General features: G+C 41.9%; 5 protein-coding genes across 6 annotated transcripts in view; 4 read left to right on the top strand and 1 right to left on the bottom strand.

Moving 5' to 3' along the window:
* mtSSB (mitochondrial single stranded DNA-binding protein) overlaps positions 1 to 26,091 on the top strand; it is a 363,002-nt gene that overhangs the window by 312,276 nt on the left and 24,635 nt on the right. The gene's annotated exons all lie outside the window — the stretch shown is intronic.
* LOC135712072 (uncharacterized) lies at positions 51 to 8,330 on the top strand. The gene is made up of 6 exons (XM_065235056.1): positions 51 to 130; positions 5,315 to 5,542; positions 5,626 to 5,886; positions 5,949 to 6,062; positions 6,365 to 7,812; positions 7,887 to 8,330. Exons 2-6 carry the CDS (start codon positions 5,320 to 5,322, stop codon positions 8,328 to 8,330), a joined length of 2,490 nt encoding a protein of 829 aa, XP_065091128.1. The 5' UTR covers positions 51 to 130; positions 5,315 to 5,319.
* Positions 9,069 to 11,366, bottom strand: LOC135712098 (zinc finger protein 665-like). The gene is made up of 3 exons (XM_065235075.1): positions 10,952 to 11,366; positions 10,282 to 10,890; positions 9,069 to 10,215 (listed from the first exon to the last, which is right to left on the bottom strand). Exons 1-3 carry the CDS (start codon positions 11,254 to 11,256, stop codon positions 9,579 to 9,581), a joined length of 1,551 nt encoding a protein of 516 aa, XP_065091147.1. The 5' UTR covers positions 11,257 to 11,366; the 3' UTR covers positions 9,069 to 9,578.
* On the top strand, positions 11,614 to 13,922 carry LOC135712097 (uncharacterized). Of its 2 annotated transcripts, none has more exons than XM_065235073.1 (3): positions 11,614 to 11,898; positions 11,967 to 12,322; positions 12,386 to 13,922. In XM_065235073.1, the coding sequence occupies exons 2-3, from the start codon at positions 11,968 to 11,970 to the stop codon at positions 13,765 to 13,767; spliced, it is 1,737 nt and encodes a 578-aa protein (XP_065091145.1). In that variant the 5' UTR covers positions 11,614 to 11,898; position 11,967; the 3' UTR covers positions 13,768 to 13,922. The 2 variants fall into 2 exon arrangements, with proteins under 2 accessions (XP_065091145.1, XP_065091146.1); XM_065235074.1 differs by having other exon boundaries at positions 11,948 to 12,322.
* On the top strand, positions 22,544 to 24,524 carry LOC135712095 (zinc finger protein 28-like). Its single transcript, XM_065235072.1, has 3 exons — positions 22,544 to 22,912; positions 22,974 to 23,660; positions 23,724 to 24,524. Exons 1-3 carry the CDS (start codon positions 22,620 to 22,622, stop codon positions 24,361 to 24,363), a joined length of 1,620 nt encoding a protein of 539 aa, XP_065091144.1. The 5' UTR covers positions 22,544 to 22,619; the 3' UTR covers positions 24,364 to 24,524.

Raw genomic sequence — 26,091 nt, 5'->3', positions numbered from 1 at the left:
CAAACATCATTCGTTTGTTGGTAAATAAACTAAAGATATTTTTTGCAAGTTGTGATCTCTTCAGAAATCGATTGTTGTTCATTAGTTATATTGGTTATTAGTTTAACTATAATTTACGCGTAATAATCAGGTAAGCAAATATGTTCATAGTTTATTTAAAATGTATTCCTTATAAATGATTCATCGTCCAAAACAGAAATCGCATTAATCTCGCAGACACGATCTAACAGCAGTTTAAAAAGTTAGGGAATAGTGGGGCAGTTCCGCCATATAAAAATGGGGAGATATTGCCACATTTTTCGTATGAACGCTTGTATGACTTGGTTCCATAATGTTAGGTCCTGATCATTCTCCCAAAATTTGAGCTCATTTGGTTGCGATCTCATACTGCATCGATTTTCAACCTGGGGTTCGCGAAACCCACAAAAGCGAAAAGCACATGAACCCTCATAAATGCGAACCATTACGTGACCTTACCAACAATGGTTAAAAATTGTTTATAATCCCTGCTAATTTTTAACTGAAATGGTTATGGAACTTTACATGAATATTTGTGTGATAAAGTTTTAGCCTTATGTATTAAGGTTTTTTGGAAGTGAACCTTACAAAGAATGGGTTGTTAAGAGCCATTACAATTCTAAAAAAAATTACATACATATTTGAGAAAGGTATTATATTGGAACCATTTTATTCATGATTTGAGAACTTCAATGGTAATGGTTATGGTAGTCGGTAAGGTTTATAGATGGTTTTGTAACATCGATCAACTTTATTTTTTGAATATATCTCGAATTGGTTGCCTGTAAATTACTGATTACCAATTCGCGATATATTCCACGTAAAGTTGACCGATAATACAAACCCATTAATGAACCTTACTGGCTACTATAACCATAATAATATTAGAGTTCTCAAACCATAAGTAAAAAGATTCTACTACAGTCCTCTCTCCAAAAATGTATGGAGAAAACAACTATTTTGAATGGTAATGGTTCTTAACAACCCATTATTTGTAAGGTTCACATCCAAAGAACCATAATACATAAGGTTAAAACTTTATCACATAAACGTTCATGTAAAGTTCCATAACCATTTCAGTTAAAGTTTAGCAGGGATTATAAACAATTTTTAACAATTTTCGGTAAGGTAAAGTTATGGTTCGAGTTTATGCTGGAAAAGAAGAGATGTAGAGCCAGCTTGACCGCACGGAAGGACAACGCGAGGGACAACGTTGAGAATCAATATCATACTGCACTGGCCCTTAGAAGTTTATATAATATTTCCTCAGTGTAGGAATGGTGAACTCCTCATCCTAACCTTTCACCATAATGATTGATGGATTAGCTATCTGTGCTTAAAGAATTTTTTCAGTTACATATGTTTACCGATCGTTTACTAAGGTGTTCAAACTACCCCGAAGGGATGCTCATTTTACCCCAACTCAACTCTTTCGGTTACCTACAAAAAGAACTTTTTTTAATGTTTTATCATAAAAGTTAAAAGTACCTATACATTTGATATTGCATCTAAATACATGATGGGGCTTATAACCAGTTGATTGGAAATCATTCGAATTTTTCGCTGAAATTGGCATCATAAGTGATGATTTTCTTAGGATTCAAAATCTTGGTCTTTGCATTTTTTTTATTATAGTCACTTTAACGGTACTACTTTCCGTCATCAAATCCCACAGATGTCGCACAGAATCCAATTAGAAGTACACATGAAATTTATGAGTCAAATTAATAGTATGTGTGGTGGCTTTTATGTTTATGTGTGTATGGCAACTGCCCCCCTAGACTCAGCAAAACTAAGGCTTCGAGGAAATGGCGTTCGGTGAAATGGCATTCGGCCAAATTTTCCATGCTTATTTTTTTTTGCCCCTCCCTAACTCGAAACCTAGCTAAGCTCTTGGTTTTAATTAACAGTGAATTTTACCATACGCAGGTTGGTTATTCACCAGCCCATACGGTTGAAGGCGGCTCGCCCTCTGGTGGTGAATGCACCCTATTGAAATGCAATATTGCAATTGATCAATTTAGATCAGGCCTGCCCAACCTTTCAAAACTTGCTTTTTCAAATGGTTGCACGTGTATCTATTTTCGATGAACATGTTTCAAGCTGCATTTTGTTTCTTTCTCATTCATGTTGGGCTGAAATTTATAATGATGAATAAAATTAGACTAGAATGATGCTATTGCTGAGATCCAGAGAAAAAGTCCGGACGCGAGCCGCACGTTGGGCAGCGGTGATTTAGATGAACCCACCACAGCATGCTTTTGGCGCTACTGTATATGGACGATCAAATGTAAAATACTGTGGTAGCCACCAGGGCTGAACATATTCATTGTGTGTGTATTCCCTCGAACCCCCACTGGCCGGCAGTGCTATTTTGGAAGAACTCTCTCTACAATATCTCATGTATGGTCATTGTAGACAGCTTTAGTCCGGGAGTTAGAAGGTGATAGCTCTATTGCAGATCCAGCAACCCATTTCAGAATATCTGGAGACTCACGCCCATTCCGAGGTTACTTTCACTCACAATAAGCCCCGCATGTATGCATCACCGTTATCAAATGGATATTGGTTATATATACACTTCCAGGTTCGAAATTTTTTTTATGAAACCTGGCATGTATTTAGTATAATTTTGATATTTATTTTTTTTTTATAATTGGAAAGCTCTCACCATATTCTGCTCTTCCATCGTCGTTAATTGATTCTTTTGGAATCTCTTGTACTTTTTCTCTAACGGTTCGTATTTCATTCCGTGCTTCACCGGCAGTTTCCTTTCGTAGATCGTCCTTGGTTGGTTCTAATATGATTCCGCTTTTTTTTTTGTCGGTTTCATGTCCACCATCTGTCATTGAATTGCCATGGTGATCTGGGACGAGGCTCACGTCCAAAGTCGCTGGTCCACTGAGCGCTCCCGTTTGCGAAAAGAGAATGAAAGAAATACGAAAGGAAGTGACAGTTTCATCAGATTCCCCAACTAACCAACCACACTCAAGCAAAGTAAGAATATACAAGCTATATTGAACATTTATCATTGTAAACCCTACCGCCATCTGTCGTATATACTTCGATGGGCAATAGACGGTTGTAGTCAAGGTTGCAAATACTCATTTTAGCTAAAATAATGTTTTTCGGAATAATAAAACCAAAAGATGGTATGCTGACATGTTCTTGTAACTTACAAGAAGAGGTTACACTTTGAAGGTTGCGTTTGAAACATAAAACCTGTAAATTTTGCTTTCTGCTAGTCACAATCAGCGATTTGCTGATCGCTGAGTGAGTGAGTGAGTGTGTGAAAAATCGCTGCTTGTGACTCTCATGAAGTGAAATAAACAGGTTTGATATGTCAAACACATTCTTTGCAACATCTTCTTGTATCTTACCTATACAAAATATGTTCATAGCATCTAATTATTTCATAATTAAAAAAAAACATTGTTTTAGCTGAAATGAGTATTTGCAACCTTGGTTGTAGTGTGTAAACGTCAAACGCTAGGGAATTGATTATGTGCACCACAAGTGGCGGTAACTTAGAGGTAACTCTAAGACAAGAAGGTCCCGAAGAAACGAGCTCAACTTTTGGGCTCAGCTCTGGTACTATCTTCGGTCCCAAGCTAATCGATTCACCCCTCGAAACATAGTCAATTTTCTTGGGACCAATAGGCTAGTCAAGTAGTGAGCCAATTTAAAATCGTTAGTTTCGTATTGATTGTTGGTACTACCAACTAAGAAATATTTAAATTGACTGTTAAAAACGATTTCGATTAACGTTTTAAGAGAGTTTTAACGTGCTCAACTTTTTGGCTCAGCTCTTTTACTATCTTCGGTTCCAAGCTAATCGATTCACCCCTCGAACAAACATTGTGTAGTACTAGAATTTTGACTAGAATGGGGTACGTTAATCGATTTGCTTGGAACCAATAGGCTAGTCAAGTAGTGAGCCAATTTAAAATCGTTAGTTTCCACCGGTTGGTGTTATGTCTGCTTGTCTGCGACCATACCTTCACTATCGCAACTTCGGGTAATCTGCGAAAGTACTTGTAATTTTCTCAGGCACTTTTGATCTAACTGCAATTACTCTCTCATACCCGAAATGTGCCACGACCAAATTGGCACAACGACGCTCTATACGCTCTCTGACCGAAGCGCAAGGCACCAGGCTGAACTTATTCATTACTAAAATACTACTTTTCGAAATTATGAAAGCATGAGGTATTATAATAATAATTTGTATATGTAAAATGCAAGTAGAGGAGGTAAAGTTGGTGTATGACACATAAAATCTGCCAATCTCGCTTTCAGAGTGTCACACGCTGACGCTAACATTAACGCTAAATCGGATTTGTTTCTTAATATGAGAAATTCGGTTGAAGGAACGAGTACTTAAAAGCAATAATATTCGAGTTTTAGGAAAGACGTGTTGATGGGAAATCTATAACAAATCCTTCGCAAGAGTAGTTGTTATTGTCGTCAGTGAGGTCACCGCCGGGATCGAAATCTAGTAGCAGCAAGTCGAAATCTAGTCGTTTTTATTTTTGCGAAATGAGGAGCTCGGTGGCCTTGTGTCGATCGATTTTGCTTGTGGGTTCAACCCCAAGCTCCTTTATATTATAGAGTTATAATTTAAATCGGCATCAAATTCAATTGAAGGGACGAGTATCTGAAAGAGGTAATATTTGAGTTTTAGAAAAGACGTGTTGATCGGAAATCCATGTAAAATCCTTTTTTCAAGAGCAGTTGTTGTCGTCGTCGTCGGGATCAAAACCTAGTAGCAATAAGTTAAACGGTAACTTGATCGTAGTAGTTTTGTGATATGGGGAGCTCGGTCGCCGATTTTGCTTACTGAGCAGGAGACCGTGGGTTCAAACCCAAGCTCCTTCGCAAAATAGAATCGTTAGGACACCAATTCAGCATATCGTTTACAAAAAGAAACCTGCTGCAAGCCCCCCCCCCCCCTTGAAAGTGCAGAGGTGTTCTCGGGTTTCATTAAAGCGAGTATTACGTCAACATATTCCTACCCATTCCTTTCTCGACCAGCATTCGGACGTGGCCGGCGCTGGTATTTACTGCTAGTCCCAAGCAACGTCTATTGGTTCTCTGTGTAATTACAGTTGATCTGGCAGTAACGGAGTTGCATCCTCAGGCGGTCAATCATGCTTATGCTCATGCTCATAATGCATACTTCCATATACCTCGTACGGAAGTTAATCTAAAACAACAATAAACATAATAAATTGCTATTATTTGTTTCATATTCCACCATCAATATTGATTTATGATAATTATCTACTGCCCCTAGAGAAGATGAAACCGAAGAAATCATTCGCTGGTATCACCTCCTTGCAAAAGTGCATTATCCCGCCCTGTCAAAATCGCTGCGGATACCCGAAGCAAGCGATTTCGTTTTTCACTGTCCCTCCAACGGCCAATAAGGTGTACACTAAATGGAGCAATATCGTCAATTTGTCCGGAAAGCGAACAGAGAAAATATGCGAAGAACACTTCCGGGACTGTGATTTTATCAAATGTGAGTCGGAAAGGCGCAGCTCTTTATTCCTTAAATTTGGGAACGGCAGATAAAACGAAAAAAAAAATCCTTTATCTTTACAGTCGAACGGGTTAAACTCAATGCCAACGCAGTACCCAGCCTCCGCATTCCCGCCTATTGCCTTCAGAAAATTCTTTTCTACTACAATGGGCTGTGCTGTGTTAAAGACTGCTCGGCACGAAGTCGCAAGGGTTTGGCACGTTTTCCACGTAAGCCGGTCCTCGTGCGAAAATGGAAGGAAGTCTTCGGGCTGGAAGAGCACGTGAATACCGCAAAGCTGTTCGTTTGTCCCCGTCACTTTGCGGAAAAGGATTTTTTCAAAGGTATTTGAATATTGGACTTTGAAGTGAATGTAACAATAATGTCTCGTTACGTGCTATTTCAGCGTCGTCAATGTATCTGAAAACAAACGCTGTTCCATCGAAGAAGTTAACTGACCAAGTCAGACCGCCGAAGCAAGATCCCATAGCGCAAATCGCGGATCATAACTACATATGCCGTATGTATTTATATATGACATGTGTTTTCTCTTTCTCGAGTCAAGTTTCTAACCCCTCGAGAAATCCTTACTTTATTTATGGATATTTATGAGCCTAGCATGAAATTTGCTTTTATATTTAATAGAGTTTTTATTTTCTGAGAAACTTCGTTATCGAGATTTCGATGAAACCTGCTCGTAGTAGGTTGACCCCTATTGCTATTGTTGCTAAAGATCAATTTCTGCATCCTATCAGTATTATCGATAGTTAGAGTAATATGAAAACAAAAAAAAGATTGAATCAAACTTTGTTCTTCTTGCAGCTCCCGCAGAGATGCCTCGCGGCTGTTTCATTTCCGGATGTCGTACGCACAAGGACTATTATGAACGAGGTGTGGCCATGTTCTCGTACCCTCGGGACCCTGACCTGATAATAGCCTGGAACATAGCATGTTCACGGGAGCAAGGCTTCCGGCCACCCCGATATGCGTGCGTCTGTGAGAAGCACTTCAATCCCAGTGAGATTCACGAAAAGCTCTCCGGGCGGTGCAAGCTGCAGAGAGGTGCCGTTCCTACTCGCTTTCTCGATGGCTGGAAACGGGGAGATACAGACGCGATGCTAGATAGGAACGACGACTTTGGCGATGATCATTTGATGCCGACAGTGAACGAAGAACTGAATCCAAAAAATGAACACGAACCACCGAACGTTGAAGAGGTGTTCATCAGCGAAGGGAACATTAAGGATACTATCTCGGAAGTAGTATCCATAGTGGCAGACATGTTCTGTCGTATGTGTGGCATTAAACACGAGAAGGACAATAACTACAGCTTCAAAGACCTACGAAGCGATCACAAGGCGGATGCTTTGATAAACGTCTGCCTCATGGATTGCGAAGGATTGGAGGCAGCAGAAGCGATATGTCCAAACTGTTACCATGAAGTCTGCACAATCCTAGATTTCCTTCAAAAGTGTCACGAAGGACAGCAAAGATTGTTGGAACAGCTGAGTGAGCAAACCCAAATTGCTATACCCGAACCACCTCAAGACGATCTAGGGGACATCTCAGATCCCAGCGAAGGTAAGTCGGACGGAGAGGAAGACAATGAAGCAAAGCTATCCGATGGGGAAGACGATGATACGGAGGAGATGAAAAATTGTCGTATGGATCGATACATTGATAGGCTGATTGCTAAACTCAAATCTGGAGGAAGAAAATCTCGCACGTTGATAAAAAACTGGGAATGCCTAGACTGTCGGGAAGTGTTTCAGCATCGAACTCATCTGACGAAACATCGTCACACGTGTCCGCTGGTCGGTAGCAAACTTTCTAAACGGCGTGGACCGTTTGTCTGCGAGCTGTGCGATAAAGTGCTGAACACTTTACCGGGCTATCGATACCATCTGATGAAGATGCACGACAAAGAGAAGATCAGTAGCGGCGGCGACGTTGTAGATGAGGCTCCGAAGGAATTGCAAATGCTGAAATCTAACAAGATCTTGGCTTGTCCTATATGTACGCATACTTTCCGAACTGCCGGTGAGTTACGGTACCATCTGCCCAGCCACAAGAGTACCAACCAGGACAAATCTAGAACTTTGACACGTGATCTTGGCAGCGGCGAACCAATCAGGACGGTTGGCCAGTACATGTGCAGCTTTTGCGGTAAGATGGAACGAAGCAATGCAGCCCTGGAGACACACATGAAGTTCCACCTGAAGCAAAAGGATTGGCCATGTGATCAATGTGATAAGCAGTATTACACTAAGGTTTGGGCAGATTTTGTTTTTGTTTTAATATGATTTGTTCAGTTAACTAATTGCCATTTCCCAACAACCAACAGGCGGATCTGAAGCAACACGTAATGATAGCTCATGACAAAATAACCTACACCTGTCAGGACTGCGGTACAGTGCTCAGCTCGAAAGCCACATTCACTCGGCACAAACGACTGCACAACGAGTCACTGCTGAAGAGGTGCACGTATTGTCCGAAGAAATTCACCACCGCCAACGCTCTGAACAAGCATGTCCACAGTCGACACCAGGGTTTGCAAAGACCTCGGCTGCATGAAATCGAGCTGCCGGAGAAGCTTGACGAGACTGAGGAAGAACAGGACACTCAATGGGAAGAACTGGGTGATGACCGAGATGGCGATGCGTTTGAGGAGATTATTGAAGAAGTCATAATGAGCGAGGGGTTATTGGATTTGGAGCCAAAGGAAGAGATCAAGGAGGATGAATATCTCTTCTATGAAGAAGATGCCGAGGAAGATGCATTTGTGTAAGATGAGGAAAATAAAATAGAATGATTTTTTCTGGAATTGGTAAAGTTAATTTTATTCACTCTGAAAAATCTTCACGTCCGATTTACGTGAAACATCACGTAACTGATTAGTATTTGGAAAACTTCAAATGTTACGTGACGTTAGTAACTTTGACCTGCAATACACTTCATGCTCACTCAAATTGTTGGTAAAATCGACCGTATAATATTCACGTAAACCGAATGAGTGTGTTTGCAACTTTAAAATTTCCACGAAACGTGATTTAAGTGATTTTCAGGTATGCAAATAAAAAGCAATATGGCGTCAACGAGTCGCAATTCCAATTCTTTAAACCAATTTATTGCCGTAAATAAGGCCCTTAATCGCGATTGAGAGATGTTTGGGTCTTCCAAACCCGTTTATCTCCGCCTAATTCGCGATTTGAGAGGTTTTTTTTGGATTTCTAAACTTTTTAAATCTATCAAAATCTGTAAGCAAGCGCAAGACGGGAATTTGGTAGTACATCGCAGCAGAAGAAGACACAAAAGCTCATGGTAGCGGAGCCTCAACTATGAATTTAAAGCAGTCGACAGCAATTTAAGTTGGTTCGACGACGGTCCTATTTACCATTGGGGGATGCTCAGTTTAAGTAGGTACATGAGAGAGTGACAGATCGGATTAGCTTCACCTTAGAATGAGTCTACTCATGTGGCAATTTCTTTCATAAAATAGCTGACTCGTTGACGTACAGTTAAGTCATTAGGTAGCTCTATTGTTCAAACAAACCTTTCCGATATCAAGTAGGTAGATGACCACAGAAATCGTGTATAAATCACGTAACGCAAAATTTTGGAGAACGTCTATAAACACATGGTCCTGCAATGTTTAATTCCTTTCCAATCAGTTCTGAACAGAAGCGATTCTTCCTGGAGGGCACACATTCGTTGTGCATGACGGTTCGCTTGGTGTTGCATACCTATACTGCAACAATTTGGTGATGAGTGTTGAAAAGCACGCAATTTATTTTCCCAGTTGAAGACTGATGCTTTCTTGGGCCGAGCAGGCCCACTTCATAGAAGCACTGGATAGAGATGGCTTACAGGTTGGCAGATGGAAAACGGGTTCTTAAGGAAATTAAGGTTACGGCATAGATTATCAAAATCGACTACATAATTCTGTTTTATATAAGCCATGGACTGCCACAACCATCGAAGCATTACGTAATTTATGGACGACATCCCATAGGATTTTCTTAAACCATATTATCATCTAAGAAGCATTTCGATCGTTTGCCTGTGCTATTGCCTTCTTGCGGTTAGCAGCCACGGCCCTTTCGGCCTCCCTTTCCGCTGGGTGTGCCTGTTTGATGTGGTGCCGCATATGCGAATCATACATAAAGTCCTTCTCGCAGTAGTTGCACTTGAAGTTTCGTTCCCGCGTGTGCACCACATAGTGAGCCTTCAGCTGGTTTATAAATGTAAACTTCAAATCGCACTGATCACACTGTACTTCCTTGAAATGAAGTCTCACGTGGCTGATGATCGTGTTAATGATCCCGGTGGCGGTCTTTCCGCACAAATTGCACGTAAAATGCTTGACACCGTCTGGGGTGTAGGAAACGGTATAGTGACTGGTCCAGTTCTTTTTCGGCTTGTAGTTGACATTTTTCTGGTGGACTCTTTTGTGGGTTCTTAGATTTGCTGCGGTGTAAAATTTCAGCGGACACAGATCGCAACCGTAGTTTTTCTCCTCATTGTGCATTTTAAGGTGGGCATTGTAACTATCCAGCGAGTGTAGGACTTTGTTGCAAATGTTGCACAGATGAATTTCTGCGTGTTGGTGCACACGCGTCACGTGCTCGCGCAGTTTATGCATTTTATGGAAGACCTTACCGCAATGGTCACATCTAAATGATAAAGTAGGATCGTTATCCAACAGAAAATTCAAACATTGCTTGAATCTGGAACCTTACCTCACATCCAGCTTATGATTCCGCATGTGACTTTTCAGCGCCGCTGCTGAATTGCACACTTTATTGCACTGCTGGCAAATGGAAGGACACGGAGCACCCTGGCCCAGATGGTGTACCTTTACGTGCTCATCGCGTGCATAGAAGTCACCGTACCGTCGGTCGCAGTAGTCACACTTGATCGGTTGGGCATGCATTTTCCTGTGAACGTTCAACGACCGAACATCCCTCAGTACAATCATTTCCGTCACACATTCGGGGCAGGTTTGTGGCACCAAGCCCGAGTGAACTGATAAATGATCCAGCAGTGCCTTAGCCGAACCCATGGATTCGCTCTTGCATATGTAACATTTGTAATCGTTCAGCTTGGGTCGATTAGGATCGTGCAGGAACGGGCGACTCAACTGGCCTTGTCCTATAGTTGCCGATGTAACTCCTTCAGATGCGGTCCCTTCGCAGTCAGTGTCATCGTCAGAGCTTGATTCTTTTTGTTCAAATGATCCTTGTTTTAGCAAAGCCGCAAACGATAGCGGACCGTCATCTTGGGGGGATGTTACGCATGTTGCGATTCTTTCTATCGTTCCAACTTCGTTGAATACCAGCTCCGATTTGCTGAAAAGATTGAATGTTTCATAACAATTCAAACCTAGAGGATTGCGTAGCTTTGGTTTACATTGCTGCATCAATATCGAACGACGCCTTGTTGTAGTTACAATTCGCAGGGATTCCACCTCCGAAGATCCTCTGCCTCAGCGCTCGCTCATTTGCACGGAACTGCTCGATCAGATGCCTCATTTTGGTCAGAATGCCTACGCACGGATCGCAGATATTGGACGGCAGACCGTCCGCGAATCTAATCTCCAGTCGTAGGACATCGGTAATAATTTCCGCCAGCCGCAGTTCGTTGTAATCGTAGAATATCGACTTGAGTGGGCCGACTTCGGATGAACACATGCGGCAGATTTTGCTCAGATCCATGGTGGGATTAAGGTTCCGAAGGATACCTTTCCAGGATGAATTTTCCGCAGATCAAAACTTTCTACTTCTACAAAATCGAGATTCCAAATTTTTTATGTTGTTCTGTCAAAAGTGACACTGCACTGGAGCTCACCGCAGGCACTCCGATGCACTTGTGCAAGAGTGCATCCGCATGAGAGAAGGAGCTCACAACCCTCAAAACAAGAACTCAAACAACGTTTCTTCTTATTTCTTCCTGGCTTTTGTGTTCTTATACGCGAGCTTTTTGCCTGCTCTCAAGCTACTGGTTCTTGAAGCACTTCCACAGTTATTAATTAAACGCTTTCTATGCGCTTCTATTCTACCAATACAGTGTGATTACTCTATGCCCAAGGAAGTCGGGAAAATTTCCAATCCGAAATATGTTTTCCAGCCCGGGCCAGAAATCGAACCCGCCTTGGTTATTCCGTGCCTTAACTGACTAGGCTACCTGAGACCCGAAACACTCACCGACGAATATGACAGAAAAATCTTTACGAAAGTGCAGATGCACAATAATCTACATTGGTGCATCTGTTTACACAGGGCCGTTTCATTTGTTCTAAGAATTTTCCGAGAATATCTCGTAGTTGCGGCTTGATTCGCGCCGTTAAAACTTCCAAGGTATGTTAAAATCATGTGTCCCAAATTATTCTGTTATAACGTAAAAAAGGCTTTTCTTGAACCCACAGAATGGACAAGTCGTCGTCCGGCAAGCGATCGCAGGCTAAGCTATACTCCGAGGAAACCATTAAAACATGCATCCAGAACATCAAAACAGGCAAAATGTCCGCGTATGGGGCCAGCAAAGCATTCGGCATTCCAATGTCTACCATCCGCTACCGGATGAGCAATCGTTGGAAGCAGTCAACCAGACCGGGGCCGTCGACTGTGCTCTCGACCGCTGAAGAGCAGGAAATAGTCAGCTGGATGATCGGAATGAAAGAGCGAGGCTTTCCTGTTTCGCGTGAAAATGTGCTGTCTAAGGTTTCCGAATTTCTGTCGTCGAATCCAGACAGAGAGAAATGGTTCAAGAATAACCGACCAGGTAATAAATGTTAAATCGCTATCCTATTAGCACTGGATAACTGTAGAACTCATATTAATTTAGGTCGAAAATGGGTTGAATTATTCATGCGAAGAAACCCCGACTGTCATTGCCTTATGAAGGCGTTCGATCCAGTATTAGCAGCGAGTGAAGGACATATCCGAGGATGGTTCCAGTCAGTGGAAAGCTGGCTTACCAAGAATGGTATGCGCGACTTACTGGAAGATCCAACGAGAGTTTTCATTGGCGACGAATTGTCGTTCAGTTTTCCACCGGAAACTAAGGAAATTTGCCCACGGTCTTGTTCCTCAAAGACTCAAGAAATCGAGCGAACCGCAGACGTTGAAAACATAGCGATTATGTTTTCTTTCTGCGCATCTGGTGTTGCCGTTCCACCCAATGTCGTTCTTCCCGAACAACGTAGCCGCACTGAGCTGACGAAAGATATTCCTTTCGGTTGGGGACTAGACGTGAGCAGACACGGATGGATGAATCCAAATAGTTTCCGTCAGTACATTCTTAAAGTACTTCATCCGTTCTTGGTAAAACAAGGCGTTAAATTTCCAATCGTTTACTTTGTCAATGCACACGCTTTGCACAAAGCGGTCGAAGTGGACGATCTTTGCCAATCATTAGGAATTGTACTTGTATCTCTGTATATTGTATCCAACACATCACTGCTTATGCAGCCGGCAAATATCGGCGTTGTTGAGCTACTTAGAAGTAAATGGCAAAACGTCACAGATGAGTGGCATTTGGAACATCCAGGTGAAGCACTTACGTTGCCGTATATGTTTCCGCTTCTGGACAAAACTTTGAAACGAGGAATCCACACAAGCGCCATTCAAAATGGGTTTCGTGCTTGTGGACTGCACCCCTTCAACGTTAACGCCGTAGACTACTCTTCCACGTGTGTAGTACAAAAAACCTATTCTCAACCCTTAAACATGTCGCTCCCAGATGAATCAGAAGTTCCACACGATGAATGGGAACAGATGGAAATGCCGGAAGCGGAAGCATCATTGCCACCTGAGCATGTGGCCATACCCATTGACAAAATTTACGAAGCCTATGACTTAATCGGTGGCAGCACAATTAATAGAATCGAAGGTGATATTAGCAGTCTTACTCGCGAAGAGCGAATCATACGATTTTTCTACCGCGAGTTCGTTCGACCTCATGTTCATTTTAACGGGCATTTTATGTCGAACGACAGTAACGCCACACAGGTCAGCGCAGACGATGGGGAACATTTTCCTGCCTCTAGAGTTATCGATACCAACGACTATAAAATTATAAAAATGGAAAAACAGGATTCATGCGACGATGATAGCGCATCACCACCAGATGGCGATTCGAAGGCTAGCATAATTCAACCCACGAGGAACACCAACGAGGCTCCACCCTTCGATATTAATTCAGACTTCGGTCATTTTTTCACATGATCTCATCGATAAGCTTCTATAATACAAGCTTTCCAGAGAATGGACCTAAGCTCTATTCCTCTTTTTTTTTTGTTCATTGTACTGGGACTTGTAAAAATGTTTATCGAACTCGAATGTCGAAATCTATACAAAAAATTTCAATAATCGAATTTCTTTCTGCAAGTAAACCGATTTTATATTTATAAACCTGAATTAATTTAATTATCGATGACATGTCTTTTTCGTGCAATGTTGGGAAAACTGAACGTTCCGTGCATGGCTTGAGATTTTTTTCCTGACTGCTGTTGTGTCCAAGTACGATGCAGTATAGATTTGTTTTCCGTTTTCGAACTCGTTCGAATCGAGTCGTTCGTACGAACGAACGATTCGTACGAAAACGGGAATAGAGGTGAATAGTTTTGATTACAGTCGCTATATTCATAGTCTGGCGGATAGTCTAGCGGAACCAATCGAGCAAATCACGAACAACAACAGAAAATAGCACATCTGCAATTGCGAACAAAACTTCGGAAACCCTTTTCTCGTAACTCAAGGCTCGCCTACGCAAACTAACACCATCTTTGGGTTGAGGAAAGCTTCCCCTATCGGATGATGCCGGTAATTTGCGTTCGATTGGCGAGGAAAGAATAATCAACGTTTTGTTTTTAAAAGTTGATAGTACCTTTTCAATTGTTGGTCTACAATATATTGAATTGGTTCCGGTTTTTGATAGATCGAAATTCTATCCGCCAGACTATGCATATAGCGACTATAGTTTTGATCACTCGCGTGCACAGCAGCCTGGGGGCAGACGCTCTCTAGATTTTTATTAGACAAATTTTCATCAATATCAATATTTCAAAAGGGGGAATTTTTTTTTTTATAATATGTTTGATAGTTTGCATGTGCGAGCTATTATTAACAACGTCGTCAAGATGTTAATAATAGCTCACACATGCAAACTAACAACACAATCAAGTATAGAGGAATGTTTCCTCTACCAGCTGTTATGGCTATTGAAATCATTGTTTTCAAAAGCAGTTTCGCCCTGATGAACTGTTGGCATCGAAATAGAAGTCATCTCATGGGTGCCCCAAAGACCCAAAACACCTCTTAAATGAACAAAAATGCCTGAAGTTATTCATCGCAATGAACGTAGCCGCTTGAATATGTAAGTAGTAGCAACAATCAATACTAAACATACGAGTTTAAATTGGCTCGAACAATATTTATTTTATTGTTGTTTTACATCAACAGGCTGGATGAAGCCCCAATGATGTTAACCTTATCAACTATGGTAAAAAATACATTCAAGCATGGTCATAACATAAAAAAAAAAACATTAAAAAACATATATCTTATAGTCAGTTACTCCTGCCGGCGACAGAAGAAAACTTTCGACGAAGTGCATCACGGGAGAGATGAAAGTCGAAAACAGATGCAACTCTGTTGAATGTTCTCTGCAGTCCGCAAATCGCACCGTATGCTCCATAATTTGTGCGACGTAGAGACAGTCTTAGCATAAGGTTATTACGAAGCGGTCGGGGTTCAACATTCAGGTCAATTTGCCTCAGGATAGTCTCGCAATCTGTCCTTCCTTGCGGCCACGGTTAGGACTCTGCTTGTGTCTCTTCTAAAGGGTGATACGGTCAAAATTTGGTCAATATCAACTTGACGTATTTCTTTCAATTTTGCATTTAAAAAACCTGAACACCCCTCATTTTGAAGGTGTGTGTGTGTAGAATGTTGCTCCTATTTTGATTTTGGAATTCACTCTTCAGTTGTCAAAATGCCGTCCAAGCAAGAAGAGCAGCGTATCAAAATTTTGCTCGCGCATCGCGAAAATCCGAGCTACTCGCACGCAAAGTTGGCAAAATCGCTAAAAGTTGCCAAATCAACCGTTACAAATGTAATTAAAGTGTTTGGGGAACGTTTGTCGACAGCCAGGAAGTCTGGATCGGGGGGAAATCGAAAACCAGAAGCCGCTGAGACGACAAAGAGAGTTGCCGGTAGTTTCAAGCGAAACCCTAACCTCTCTCTCCGAGATGCCGCAAATAAGCTGGGTGTATCGTCTACAACCGTGCATCGAGCCAAAAAAACGAGCCGGACTATCGACTTACAAGAAGGTAGTGACTCCAAATCGCGATGATAAACAAAATACGACGGCCAAAGCGCGATCCCGGAGGCTGTACACGACGATGCTGACGAAGTTTGACTGCGTGGTAATGGACGACGAAACCTACGTCAAAGCCGACTACAAGCAGCTTCCGGGACAGAAGTTTTATACGGCAAAAGGAAGGGGAAAGGTAGCAGATGTTTTCAAGCACATGAAACTGTCAAAGTTCGCAAAGAAATATCTGGTTTGGCAAGCCATCTGTACCTGTGGCTTGAAAAGCAGCGTTTTCATAGCTTCCGGGACTGTCAACCAAGAAATTTACGTGAAAGAGTGTTTGAATAAACGTCTGCTGCCTTTCCTGAAGAAACACGGTTGTTCCGTATTGTTTTGGCCGGATTTGGCATCTTGCCATTACGGTAAAAAGGCCATGGAGTGGTACGCCGCCAACAACGTGCAGGTGGTTCCCAAGAACAAGAACCCTCCCAATACGCCAGAGCTCCGCCCAATTGAGAAATACTGGGCTATTGTCAAGCGGAACCTAAAGAAGACCAAAAAAACTGGTAAGGGCGAGCAGCAGTTCAAGGCAAACTGGCTTTCTGCGGCGAAGAAGGTGGACAAGGTGGCTGTACAAAATCTGATGGCAGGGGTCAAGCGTAAGGCCCGGAAATTCGGATTTGGAAAAGCGGAAGCCTAACTGAATATTTTTCTTGAATTTTATACTAATTGAACTTGAAAAAGAAATTTAATTTGATTTTTAAATAAACGATTTCACCGATTTACACGCGTTTTCCCTTGACCAAATTTTGACCGTATCACCCTTTAGTCCGGAGAAGTTCTAGGCAGGGTGCCTTCCATTCATTTTGACTAAGAAAATGTTTTATGAAATTATGGAATAATAAGATTATATGATAATATTTTGTTTGTGTACGCAACAAGAAAATATTGTGAAGTTTGTGTATAACGCATAATACCTGCCAATTTTGCTACATTAGCGTCGCAATGAGCGATTTTGTCATTTATCTCACCCACTCTTCGCTCTTCACTCTTCGCGAAGAGGCGATCAGAAAATCGCTCATTGTGACTCTTTTGAAGCTAAATTTGCATGTTTTGTGTGTCAAACATAAACTTTATAATCTTTTCTTGTTACTTACACATACAAAATATTATCATAATATCTTATTATTCCGTAATTTCATAAAACATGTTTTTCGCCAAAATGAATGGAAGGCACCCTGGTTCTAGGTCGATAAGTTGACAACGGCTTTCGTAACTGGGTAATCGAAACCGATCATTCCAAGGCAATCTACGCAACGCAAAACGAAAAAATCGACGTTGAACAGATTCAATTATCTCGGCACCGTTGTTGTAGTTTGGGTTTCAAACCGCTGAACAATACTCAAGCGTCGATCGAACAAGCGAACAATAGAGAGATTTTAGACATTAGATATCAGAGAAGTTTTTAGCTATCCTAAAAATAAACCCTAAAGTTCTTGACGCCTTATCAACAACATATGCAATGTGTTGCTTGAGTGAAAGCTGCGAATCCAAGATCACACCCAAGCCTTTCACCTGATTTACGCGTTCGATTGTCGAGCCAAGCAGGTCGTAGCTAAATGTTATCGGTTGTTGTTTTTGTGAGAACGTAATAGCGGAGCATTTGGCTGGGTTCACTACCATTCTGTTTAACCTGCACCAACTAGCGAATACATTCAGCTGACATTGAACAAAGTGAGAGTCAGCAATGGAGCAGATTCGTAGGAAGATTTTGAGGTCATCTGCATATGATAACCGAGGAGCTTCGATGACCAGATGCACGTCGTTGAAGAACAGTATAAAAATTAACGGTCCCATGTGGCTTCCCTGATGTGGCGAAGAAGCTAGCTCATCTGCAATCTCCTATGGCAACCTTTAGTTGCCGACCGGTAAGATATGATCGAAACCAACTCAGAAGATTACCGCATACACCGAGCCTACCGAGTTTAGCAATCGCAATAGCATGGTTCAACTTGTCGAATGCTGCGGATAGGTCTGAATAAATAACGTCCGTTTGAACCCGATCCGATATGCTTTCGGTTATATACGATGTGAGACACAGCAGATTGGTAGTTGTAGAGCGGCCGACAGTAAACCCATGTTGATCAGCACTCAAATACTGCTTGCAATGGGACAGCAACGGTTCCATAATCACTAGCTCGAATAGCTTCGAAACGGCACTTAACGATGTAATTCCTCGATAGTTATCCACAGCTCGTTTCCTTCCTTTTTTGTAGACGGGAAACAGCAAGATGGAAATATGCCACTGGAGAGAGACTTTCGGAACATGCGAAGAAGCCGCATTAACAAGCTAGCAATATGTCTCTTCAAAAATACAGATGGAAATCTGTTAGAGTATCCGAATCGAAGCAACCAGTGATTCCCTGTTCTAGTATATAAGTGATACCTGTAATAAAGAAAATTTAGTCATTTGTCTACCGCTGAACCGTTCAGTCGAACTTCTTTGCCCTTCCGAATAGTCCAATAAAATCCATCAGGTCCAGGATTGAAGAATGAGTAGAGCAGAGTCGCGGCCTTAGAAATCATCTCAGCATTAACATCAATTGCACCCAGCGTTTGATCATTTACTGGAACGTTCCTGGCAGCCAGGTTAATATGGTCGTCAGTTAGTATCTCATTAGTGAATACACTGGCAAACTTTTCGGAAAAAAAGGTGGCATAAAGGGTGATACGGTCAAAATTTGGTCAAGGGAAAACGCGTGTAAATCGGTGAAATCGTTTATTTAAAAAATCAAATTAAATTTCTTTTTCAAGTTCAATTAGTATAAAATTCACGAAAAATATTCAGTTAGGCTTCCGCTTTTCCAAATCCGAATTGCCGGGCCTTACGCTTGACCCCTGCCATCAGATTTTGTACAGCCACCTTGTCCACCTTCTTCGCCGCAGAAAGCCAGTTTGCCTTGAACTGCTGCTCGCCCTTAGCAGTTTTTTTGGTCTTCTTTAGGTTCCGCTTGACAATAGCCCAGTATTTCTCAATTGGGCGGAGCTCTGGCGTGTTGGGAGGGTTCTTGTCCTTGGGAACCACCTGCACGTTGTTGGCGGCGTACCACTCCATGGCCTTTTTACCGTAATGGCAAGATGCCAAATACGGAACAACCGTGTTTCTTCAGGAAAGGCAGCAGACGTTTATTCAAACACTCTTTCACGTAAATTTCTTGGTTGACAGTCCCGGAAGCTATGAAAATGCTGCTTTTCAAGCCACAGGTACAGATGGCTTGCCAAACCAGATATTTCTTTGCGAACTTTGACAGTTTCATGTGCTTGAAAACATCTGCTACCTTTCCCCTTCCTTTTGCCGTATAAAACTCCTGTCCCGGAAGCTGCTTGTAGTCGGCTTTGACGTAGGTTTCGTCGTCCATTACCACGCAGTCAAACTTCGTCAGCATCGTCGTGTACAGCCTCCGGGATCGCGCTTTGGCCGTCGTATTTTGTTTATCATCGCGATTTGGAGTCACTACCTTCTTGTAAGTCGATAGTCCGGCTCGTTTTTTTGGCTCGATGCACGGTTGTAGACGATACACCCAGCTTATTTGCGGCATCTCGGAGAGAGAGGTTAGGGTTTCGCTTGAAACTACCGGCAACTCTCTTTGTCGTCTCAGCGGCTTCCGGTTTTCGATTTCCCCCCGATCCAGACTTCCTGGCTGTCGACAAACGTTCCCCAAACACTTTAATTACATTTGTAACGGTTGATTTGGCAACTTTTAGCGATTTTGCCAACTTTGCGTGCGAGTAGCTCGGATTTTCGCGATGCGCGAGCAAAATTTTGATACGCTGCTCTTCTTGCTTGGACGGCATTTTGACAACTGAAGAGTGAATTCCAAAATCAAAATAGGAGCAACATTCTACACACACACACCTTCAAAATGAGGGGTGTTCAGGTTTTTTAAATGCAAAATTGAAAGAAATACGTCAAGTTGATATTGACCAAATTTTGACCGTATCACCCTTTAGTGCACAAGTAGCCGAGGAAATTAATGGAGCCCTGTCCTGTGTGCTCACGAAGCAGAGGTCCAAATTACGATCATTTCCGTTAACTACATGGTTAATTTGAGAAAGCGTCACTGCGCTGTAGTTGTCGAGAAGGCTAATAGCTCCTGCGTGAAATGTAGAGCTATCAGGATCTGGGTACAGGAATCCGCTATGAAATGGACACCACGAAACGCCTGGCAGATTGAAGTCACCAAAAATGAATCTCTCATCAACTGTGACACTTTCGATAACTGTGAAAACTGACCGACAGTGAGTATCGATGAGTTCATTGTCGCGGACTCGATCAGGTGGAATGTACAGAGCGCATAGAAATGTGTGCGATCACCCAGATTGATGGCTGTCCAAACCTGCTCCACATAGTTCCATGAATCGTTCTCAACAGCTACAAGGACACCTCCACCAGTAGATTTACGGCTGTTGTTAGGATTCCGATCGCAACGAAAGACCTCGTAGTCAGGACCGAAGACTGGAAAGCGTTCGATAATCGAGTCACGTTTCGCACAGGACAATTATATCGTAGCAACTATCCGATTAAGCTAGGTGGTACTCTTCAACATCAGAATTCATTCCACCGGCGTTTTGGTAGAAGATCACGACGTCCTGCTTGCGGCAAGGAATCGAACGACTGCTCTCCCTGGAAATCACAGATACATCAGGCAATAACTGACCATCATCATTGGATACTCGCCATAGTGAGTGGGTTGGAAGACCCATTGGCTCATTCATATGCGTAGCCAAAAGAGGGCAATGGGGAGCCACTGGCCCTCTAACATTGATTTTAATTTTTTAAAAGAGTTAGTTCAAAATGTTTGACAAAATTGATCAGAGATCAAAGTCTCATTTCCATTTTTTTTCAAGGTCTCCGAACCTCGGAATTTTGTCGTTGTTGCGGAAACATTACGTTGTATGAAGACCATTAGATTGAACAATTATTAAGCTTCTTTGGCTATGGACCCAAATATTAACTAATGAAGATTGTTCTGCAAATTTTTGAATCATTTAATTAAAAAATAGTTCCAAGCACTTTGAGATCGCGGTTCGATTATTACAAACAATATCTTCAAAATTTTGGCACTTATTGAAAATTTCAAGATTCGAAGGCCATGCAAATCCCGATTAGCAATTTCCCGGTTTTCCCGAATATTTCTCGTAATTTAGGAAATTTTCCCGGTTGTGCGATTTACATTTATATTAAGCATAATACCAACCAGTGGAGACTAACGATTTTAAATTGGCTCACTACTTGACTAGCCAATTGGTCCCAAGCAAATCGATTAACGTACCCCATTCTAGTCAAAATTCTAGTACTAAGTTTGTTTTGATTCGCTATGAAAGTTTGACAGATAAAATGAGGGGTTAGTGGATTTTCCTATGTTTCGAGGGGTGAATCGATTAGCTTGGGTCCGAAGATAGTACCAGAGCTAAACCAAACAGTTGAGCTCGTTTCTTCGGGACCTTATATGATACAACTGCTAGCACAACCCACCGTTGTAGAACAATTCAACGGCTTCGTTAGTCAAAGTTGGTGAAGCGGTTAGAAATACTCCCCGAAATGTGTTCATCTTTGATAGCTTTACGAATAACTGTAAAATAATGTCGAATCTGCCACGTTGAAGCCGAAAATCTCCAATACTTTTTCCACCCGGACGGAATCCCTTCTTGTTTCTTGAATAGAATCTCTACAGTGTTTACCCATCAGCCAGTACCGAAGTTGTTCAATATTTCCTAACAGCAAGCTGTATTTCAAAAGCATAATGTTGTAAATTACCAGGGAATCGCTCCGCTGAGTACCTACTTTAGTCTTCGAGATCATTATTAACGATGCATTATTTGCTAGCTGCAGAAACTATATTTCTCCTGATCAACTGAATTCTATCCCAAGAAATCGGTCTCAACTACAATATCGAAGCATCGTCAATCTTCACACTGCCGTACTCTAGCGGAACTATCAACCTATCCTCTTCAAATCATTGGAAGTTGAACTATTTCCATCTAAGAGACAGTGATTAATCCCAAAATGTTACCTATGAGGTAACGGATGGACGCCTACATTATTCGGACGCCTACAATAATCTAGGAGTTGCACCATCTACGAATGTGTGCAACTTGGTTAATACCAATGCGTGTGCGAATATCTAATAGTTCACTACATTAGTAGCAAACACTGAAGAAATGTGTTCATTACAAACGAAATACGCGTATCTGTTGAGGATATCCGTTTGTGCAATTAAATGGTAATTGCTGACTCTTCTCTCTATCTTATCATTGAACGTTCCTGAATTTTACTGTATTACTATTTTTAGGAAGTTAGCTGAATTTTCAGGTGAAATTTACGTTAAATAGAGTTAGTGTAGAATTTACCCCGATCGGATTGGTTGGTTCAGGAGATAATCAGCACAAACCAACATTTCAAATCAAAACTCACCTGCGCAAGGAGGATTCCATTTTTTCATATCACTCGGGATTCGGTAGCTCATGAGAGACAAACAGAAAATGCAGAAAACATTAGCTTGGAGAGTGCCCAGCAGTACCAAAAATACTGTGTGCTGCATTTTTTTTCCAGAAGGCTAACTTTTGACAGATGTTTGTATTATAAACATTACAACTTGTGTAGTAAATATCGATCTCGGTTGTTACTGGAGCTGTTCCAGCGGATCGAGCTGGAAAAGATGTTTAAAAAGTTCAACCTAGCTCAGGATTCACATGTCTGATAATGGACGTGAACCGAATCTGCCGGATGTGCTCCTCGGCTAAGGGTCGCTTGAAATCGATCTTCGAGGACTACGTTGAGGAGAACCTTGTTCAAACAATTGGGAACGTTCTACAGCTTTCGATCAGCGCCGATGACGGACTGCCATCTAATGTTTGCAAACCTTGCGTGAATATCCTCATCAAAATGCGACAAAACGTCCAGCAGTTCCGAGAGAATGATAGATCCCTGCGGAATATTATTTTCGGGTCCGGCGAAACAGATATCAAAGTGGAGGATGATTTACCGACAGAAGTGTAAAAAGATTGATACGTTTATACTTTGAATTTCAAATTTACATCTTTTACACGTTTGCAGCTATCCTGATTGTACATTCCGAAATAAATCGGAGTTACCGGTTCAACGTGAACCTATTATTCCATTACCAATTGTGATGAAACAAGAACCATCTGATGACGACATCACATTCGAAGAAAAGACTCCGGAAGATGACGACGAGTACAAAGCAACTACAACCGATTCAAGTGATAGCAGTGAGATTAATTCTGATTCAGATGATGCTCCTCTGCAGCCCAAGAGAAAAGTTCGAAAGAAACCTAGCCAACGAACTACGAAATACAGCAAATCCGAACGTTCTAGCCGGAAGCGACAGAAGAAGATTGATCTCGACCGACCCAAGCTCAACGATCACAAGTGCTATATCTGTGGCAGTAGTGAATCGATGGGCTCGGCAAAGGCACTGCTGGAACATTTGACCGTTCATTTGGATATGATGCCACATACCTGCACCGAATGTGTGATGGAACCGGTTGTGCTGAAAAACGTTCGATCCTTGAACGTGCACAAAAAGATGCATGCCCAACCGATTAAATGTGAGTACTGTGATCGAAGGTACAGCGATTACTATGCCCGCGATGGACACGTTAAAACCTATCACCTGGGCGAAAGTGCCCCATGCCCGTCAACCTGTGAGCAATGCGGTAAGGTCTGCAAGTCGATTGCAGCGCTGAAGAGCCACATGCGGGATCATAAGCTGGATGTCAAGTAAGATTCATATTGATTGGTGCACTTTTTACCGAATAATTTACTCTGTTCATTCCTCACTAGGTGCGATCACTGTGGCAAGGTCTTTCATAGGATGAGCAAACTGCGTGAACACGTGACACGGGTACACGAGAAAGCCGAGAAGTACGACTGTAACCTCTGTAACCACGTGCTGCACTCGTTGGAAAGTTACAACTCTCATTTGAAGATGCATAATGCGGAGAAAACATACGTCTGTGACCTTTGTCCGATGAAGTTCTACACGGCGGGCAACCTGGGTTTGCACAAGAAGGTGCATGCCAAAAATGTAAACTACAAACCCCACAAGGACTGGACCAGCCACTATACCGTTGCGCAAGATGTGGACCGAGGGAAGATCTACGCCTGCAATCACTGTGGGAATACCTACAGCGGCACGGTGAACACAATCATCAGTCACGTGAAGCATCACTTCAAGGACATCCAGTGCGATCGGTGCGACTTGAAGTTCACAAATATGCACAAGCTGAAGATTCATTATGTGGTTCATACGCGAGAACGGAACTATCGGTGTGAGCATTGTGGGAAGGACTTCATGTATAGAACCCACTTGAACTATCACATCAAGAACAAACATGGGCGCACAGGCAACAACGGTGGGGATGCGTTGACGTTGACTGAACCTGTGGATCCGAAGACGATGAGTGAAGGAGATGTAACTTAATCGTAGTAAGATTTGGTTTTGTTTAGAATAAGCGAATTATTTCCCAATAAATGTCAGTAGTAGTCAATCACATTTACATGAGAGTTTAATAAATTCTCGTGGGTGATACTTTTGACCAGAGGTGGTAAATGAGCAAATCCACGCCAAATAGCGAAAAAGTAAGAGGTTGTATCCAAGACGACCGTAGATTTGACGAAGGATTACGAAAGGTAGTTTCGATGTCACAGCAAAAGTATAGTAAATATTAAATTGTCTCAATCGACTCGTTATGTCGTTGTCCATGTCGTCAATTCTAGACGATGTGTCTTGGTTACAAGGTCTAACTTGAAGTAGTTAACTCTTTTATCAGTTATTTGTGGTCCTGAAAAGGACCGATGGGTTGTAAACATGGAATCCAGTTTTGAACAATGCTGTGGAATTCTTTCTTTGTTGCAAATTTTAAATAAATTCATTCAATAAAGAAAAAAATAAGCAAAACTCGATTAACAAAATATCAAAATTTGAGAGAGGTAGGGTAGAGAACTACTTCGGCCTAATCCCCCATTTTGGGCCTATCGAGCAGAAAATTTCAAATTAATCCATGATTTCAGAGTTAACAAGTCAATTATGCGTTTGGTACGATACTTTAGTTAATAAGCTACCGAACGAAGTCAATGAGAACGCGTGGTATGGAAGTTTGCACCCATTATTCCCAAAAACAAAAGAAGCGGTCCGACTGAATCAATTTTTATCTTCATACGATAGGCCGAAGTGTATTCATTAGCGTTTCAATGGCGTTTCAATGCGTTAGGCCGAGTTTAGAATCCGTAGGCGGAGTTTGGCGTCAAGAAGCAGTGTTAGACTTTTGACAATATCTCAACGATTGGTTTATCTTTATCAAATATTATGGTACGTACGGAAAGGTAAACAAATTTGGAAGCCATCAGTGATAATAACATTCCGTTTGGTGCTAAACTGTGCTAGATTAAGAAAGACTAAGTGCGGGTTGTGCTTAATAGGCCGGAAATGCGGTAGTTAACCCTATATTTTGGTGTTTTTGAGATTTCTTTATTTTAGTGGAACATGTTTTTTTTCAATAACTTTTTTTTAATGCATTGAAATGGCGTTTTACAGACTTGACGACTTTGGCAACGTTGTTTATCTTGATAAAATAAACAACTCTTCTGAAGACGTCAATACTCAACAGCCTACTTTCGACATCAAGTCTCCAAAACGTCAGATGCCTTCGATAAGCTGAACCACGAAATTGCGATCGCTAAGCTTGATAGGCTAGGGATCGGTGGAAATCTTTTTAGATGGTTTCGTTCATAGCTCACGGAGCGCCAATTGACAGTAACTTTGGGTACTTGTCGCTCAGCAAGCTTCTGTGCAAAGTCCGGTATACCTCAGGGTATCCATCTGGGACCATTGGTATTTCTCCTTTACTTCGACGACGTTCACCATGTTTTTCTGTGCATCCGCTCACTCGCCGACTACCGTTCTCTCCAAAATCAGATTGACATCTTTGCTGACTGACTGGTGTAGTCTAAACCGACTGGTGGTCAAGCCAGCTAAGTGTACAGTTATTACTTTCTCACGCAAGAAACAACCGATTATTTTCAACTACAAACTACTAGGCACGACTATCAAACGGGTGCATTGCGTGAAAGACTTAGGCGTTTTTCTAGACTCAAAGCTGACATACTCACACCATATATCGAATGTCGTCGAGAAAGCGTCCAGAACGCT

Source organism: Ochlerotatus camptorhynchus, unplaced genomic scaffold, assembly GCF_037179485.1.
Source record: "Ochlerotatus camptorhynchus isolate MF236.1 unplaced genomic scaffold, CSIRO-AGI_Acam_v1.1 ptg000457l, whole genome shotgun sequence".
Taxonomy (NCBI): domain Eukaryota; kingdom Metazoa; phylum Arthropoda; class Insecta; order Diptera; family Culicidae; genus Ochlerotatus; species Ochlerotatus camptorhynchus.
Note: the sequence above shows the minus strand (reverse complement) of the source record. Positions and strands in the feature narration are given on the sequence as shown.

Bases quoted from the DNA above. Each gene is read 5' to 3' on its own strand.
- LOC135712072 (XM_065235056.1), top strand. From the start codon at position 5,320: ATGAAACCGAAGAAATCATTCGCTGGTATCACCTCCTTGCAAAAGTGC. The intron at 5,543-5,625 runs GTGAGTCGGAAA...TTATCTTTACAG, and splicing joins GGACTGTGATTTTATCAAAT to TCGAACGGGTTAAACTCAAT. The intron at 5,887-5,948 runs GTATTTGAATAT...GTGCTATTTCAG, and splicing joins GGAAAAGGATTTTTTCAAAG to CGTCGTCAATGTATCTGAAA.
- LOC135712098 (XM_065235075.1), bottom strand. From the start codon at position 11,256: ATGGATCTGAGCAAAATCTGCCGCATGTGTTCATCCGAAGTCGGCCCA. The intron at 10,891-10,951 runs GTAAACCAAAGC...CAATCTTTTCAG, and splicing joins TTCGATATTGATGCAGCAAT to CAAATCGGAGCTGGTATTCA. The intron at 10,216-10,281 runs GTAAGGTTCCAG...TTTATCATTTAG, and splicing joins AATCATAAGCTGGATGTGAG to ATGTGACCATTGCGGTAAGG.
- LOC135712097 (XM_065235073.1), top strand. From the start codon at position 11,968: ATGGACAAGTCGTCGTCCGGCAAGCGATCGCAGGCTAAGCTATACTCC. The intron at 12,323-12,385 runs GTAATAAATGTT...ATATTAATTTAG, and splicing joins GTTCAAGAATAACCGACCAG to GTCGAAAATGGGTTGAATTA.
- LOC135712095 (XM_065235072.1), top strand. From the start codon at position 22,620: ATGGACGTGAACCGAATCTGCCGGATGTGCTCCTCGGCTAAGGGTCGC. The intron at 22,913-22,973 runs GTAAAAAGATTG...ACACGTTTGCAG, and splicing joins GATGATTTACCGACAGAAGT to CTATCCTGATTGTACATTCC. The intron at 23,661-23,723 runs GTAAGATTCATA...ATTCCTCACTAG, and splicing joins GATCATAAGCTGGATGTCAA to GTGCGATCACTGTGGCAAGG.